At 60.8% G+C, this 3822-nt stretch overlaps 1 protein-coding gene across 5 annotated transcripts in view; it reads left to right on the top strand.

The window, feature by feature from the left end:
- SLC39A13 (solute carrier family 39 member 13) overlaps positions 1-3516 on the top strand; it is an 8059-nt gene extending 4543 nt beyond the window's left edge. Inside the window, exons 5-10 of one of the 5 annotated variants that reach the window (XM_023215651.2) lie at positions 429-536; positions 626-715; positions 1436-1486; positions 1788-1920; positions 2071-2170; positions 2303-3516. In XM_023215651.2, the coding sequence (XP_023071419.1) occupies positions 429-536; positions 626-715; positions 1436-1486; positions 1788-1920; positions 2071-2170; positions 2303-2378 (558 nt within the window). In that variant the 3' untranslated portion in view covers positions 2379-3516. Of the gene's footprint in view, positions 1-428; positions 537-625; positions 716-1435; positions 1487-1787; positions 1921-2007; positions 2171-2302 lie in introns of all 5 variants that reach the window. The other 4 variants (XM_023215650.2, XM_023215649.2, XM_023215648.2 and 1 more) reach the window with 4 other exon arrangements.
- The last annotated feature ends 306 nt before the right edge of the window (positions 3517-3822 follow it).

Raw genomic sequence — 3822 nt, 5'->3', positions numbered from 1 at the left:
TTATTATTATTATTATTATTATTATTATTATTATTATTATTATTATTTTGAGACAGAGTCTCGCTCCGTCACCCAGGCTGGAGTGCAATGGCATGATCTCGGCTCACTGCAACTTTCACCTCCCAGGTTCAAGCGATTCTTCTGCCTCAGCCTACCGAGTAGCTGGGACTACAGGCATGCGCCACCATGCCCGGCTAATTTTTGTATTTTTAGTAGAAGTGGGGTTTCACCATGTTGGCCAGGCTGGTCTCGAACTCCTGACCTCAGGTGATCCATCTGCCTTGGGCTCTCAAAAGTGCTGGATTACAGGTGTGAGCCACTGCGCCTGGCCCCCTGTCTCTCTTTTTCCATCTCTCTCTCCCCTTCTGTCTGCCCTGGCTGAGTGGGGGGCATCTAATGTCACCTCTCCCTCCTTCTCCTGGCCCTAGGCCCCCAACAAAGACCCCACTGCTGCTGCCGCTGCGCTCAATGGAGGCCACTGTCTGGCCCAGCCAGCCGCAGAGCCCGGCCTCGGTGCCGTGGTCCGGAGCATCAAAGCGAGTGGCCTGCTCAGGGCCCCTGCAGCCGCACAACCCTGAGTGGCCAGTCCCACTCAGCCCTGCCTCCTGCCTTCCCTCCTTCCCAGGTCAGCGGCTACCTCAACCTGCTGGCCAACACCATCGACAACTTCACCCATGGGCTGGCTGTGGCTGCCAGCTTCCTTGTGAGCAGGAAGGTGAGGGGCTTGGGGCTGGCAGGGCTCTGGCGGTTCTGGTGGCAGCCATGTGGACTCCGCCTGTGTCTGGTCTCTGCTTCTTGCCCCTCCATTGCCAGCGCCCTCATCTAAGACCCTCACCCCATCCTCCCTGCTGCTGTCCTGGCCGCTACCGTCCGGATCCCGAGCCCCTGGTCTGCTCCTGTTCCTAGCACTCCTTGTTGGGTGCCTCTGTCAAGCTGCTAGGCGTGGACCCTGCCTGCTCCTAATGCTTCTTCCTCCACCTCCTCCCTCTGGCCTCTGGCCCAGGGGCGGCCTACTCTGCAGCGGGCCGAGCTCCTTCCCACCTCACACTGTTCCCCCTGCCTGGAATGTTCTCCCGCCCACACTTTGAGCGGCTGACGACTCATCCTTGGGGCCTCGACTTACATGGACTCCTCCACCAGGCCTTTGCTGACCTCCTCATCTAAATTTGGTCCCTGGGCCTGCTCCCCCGGGCACCCTGTCCATCCTTTCCTTCCCAGCGCCTGTGAGTGTGTGAGTCCTGTCTCTCCCCTCTAGACCGCTAGCTTCGTGAAGGCAGGTTCCTTGTCCCCTTTAGTCACTGCTGTATTTCCAGTGGCCAACACAGTGCCCACCCAGAGCCAGCTCAGAGCAGAGTAAACCTCTGTGGAATGAGTGGGCAAGTGGGGTGCCCAGCCCTCAACACAGACCCTGCAGCCACGGCTCCCCTCCCTGCAGATCGGGCTCCTGACAACCATGGCCATCCTCCTGCATGAGATCCCCCATGAGGTGAGCGCTTGTAGGGCGGCCCCCAGGGGCCAAGGTCCCCACAGTGCCCATGGTCAGCATGAGTGTGGAGTTCAGGAGGGCTTGGGGGTGGGCCTTCCCAGTGTGGCACTCTGGGGCTGGGCTGTGAGGGCCGGAGCTCCTCACCCCAGCAGCCTGCAGCTGCCATCTCTGCCATACTCAGGATGGGAGTCCCAGGGGTAGGGTGGGGAAGGGCAGGGGGCTCAGTGTGTGTATCGTACCTGAGCACTCAGGGCATCAGGCCCCGCTGGGGCGCAGGGTGAACCTCCGGACCTCCCTTCAGGTGGGCGACTTTGCCATCCTGCTCCGGGCTGGCTTTGACCGATGGAGCGCAGCCAAGCTGCAACTCTCGACAGCGCTGGGGGGCCTGCTGGGCGCCGGCTTTGCCATCTGTACCCAGTCCCCCAAGGGAGTAGGTATGGGCGTGGCGGGTGGTGGTGGCGGGTGGCATCAGTAGAGGGGCACCAGCCAAAGGATTTGGCTGCCTCACCGCTGGTCCCCAGGCCCCGGAGGCAGGGAGCATACGCAGTGCCCTGGGTGCCCAGTCGGGTGTTCTCCCGCTGCAGAGGAGACGGCAGCCTGGGTCCTGCCCTTCACCTCTGGAGGCTTTCTCTACATCGCCTTGGTGAACGTGCTCCCTGACCTCTTGGAAGAAGAGGACCCATGGTGAGTGACCTGTTGGCGGAAGAGGACTGCCACTCACAGGGCCCTTAAGAGACTCAGGAGGGAGGGGCTCCTGGCAGCTTCCTGCTCCTCCCTGCCCATGCCTCCACCGTGAGCCCCGTTCCCTCCCGACAGGCGCTCCCTGCAGCAGCTGCTTCTGCTCTGTGCGGGCATCGTGGTGATGGTGCTGTTCTCGATCTTCGTGGATTAACCTTCCCTGATGCCCTGACGCCCCTGCCCCCTGCAGCAATAAGATGCTCGGATTCACTCTGTGACTGCATATGTGAGAGGCAGAGAGGGCGAGTGCCTGCGAGAGAGAATGAGCCTCCCACCAGACAGGAGCGAGATGTGCGTGGATGTGTGTGATGTGCACATTGGCCAGAGGCATGTGTGCGAGACCGACACTGTGATCCCTGTGCTGGGTCCGGGGCCCAGTGTAGCGCCTGTCCCCAGCCACGCTGTGGTTACCTCTCCTTGCCACCCTGTCATCTTGCACCTCCCGGAGTGAGCAGCGAGGAACAGCAGCACTGGTCCCAAGCAGACGCCTTGCCCTGCCGGGACCCCGGGAGTGAGAGCAGCCCAAGGATCCCAGGGTGCAGGGAACTCTGGAGCTGCCCACCTCCTGCTGCCCCCTCTGCACACGCAGCCAGTCCCCAGGCGGCCTAGGGGCTAAGGCTGGGGCGGCTTCTCTCCCTTTTCCTGGCCCTTCCTTTCCCACCTCTAAACCAAAGAAAGGAGAGGCAGGTGCTCGTGTACCCCAGCCCTACTCAGCACTGACAGTCCCCAGCTCCTAGCAGTGAGCTGGGAGGCGCTCCCTAAGACCCTTTCCTCAGGGCTGCCCGCCCTGGGAGCTCATTCCTGGTCAACACACCCTGGCAGCACCAGCAGCTCATGCCACCTCCAGCTGCCAAACAGCAGCCTGCTGGGCAGGGAGCAGCCGCAGGCCAGAGAGGCCTCCTGGTCCAGCTCAGGGACGCTCCTGCCAGCACGGGGGCCAGGGACTCCTGGAGCAGGCACAGTGTGAGCGCAGGCTGCTCTCCCCAGCTCAGGCCCCTTTCCTTCCCCACTGGGGTTGGGGTAGGTGGGGGCGGTGAGGGCTCCGAGTTGTCAGCGCTCAGGAATGTGCTCCGGGAGAGTGCTGAAGCCATAATCCCCAAGCATTTCCCTTGGCTGACGCCCAGGTACTCAGCTGGCCCACTGCACAGCCAGGACTGGCCCTGCCCTTGACCGTGGATGTTTTCAGAAGTGGCCATCGAGAGGTCTGGGTGGTTTTATAGCAACTTTGCTGTGATTCCGTTTGTATCTGTAAATATTTGTTCTATAGATGATACAAATAAATATTATCCACACACTGGCTGCCTTGGTTCTGCACGGCCTTCCATGGCCATGCAGGGCCTTCCTCACTGCCACTACCAGTCCCCTGTCTCTGAACTGTCACCCCTGCAGTGCGTCTCTGAACATTCCATGTCTTCCTGGCTTTTTATTCCAATAATGACGGAGCACCTATACGAGCCTGGCCCTATGCCATTTTAGTCCCTCACCACCACCAACTCCAGGACGCTGTCCTTATTTCTTTTTTTGAGAGTCTCACTTTGTCACCCAGGCTGGAGTGCAGTGGCGTGGTCTCGGCTCACTGCAACCTCCACCTCCTGGGT

This window comes from Piliocolobus tephrosceles, chromosome 13, assembly GCF_002776525.5.
Source record: "Piliocolobus tephrosceles isolate RC106 chromosome 13, ASM277652v3, whole genome shotgun sequence".
Taxonomy (NCBI): Eukaryota; Metazoa; Chordata; class Mammalia; order Primates; family Cercopithecidae; genus Piliocolobus; species Piliocolobus tephrosceles.
The sequence above is the reverse complement of the archived record's forward strand: the minus strand, read 5'-3'. Positions and strand labels throughout refer to the sequence as shown.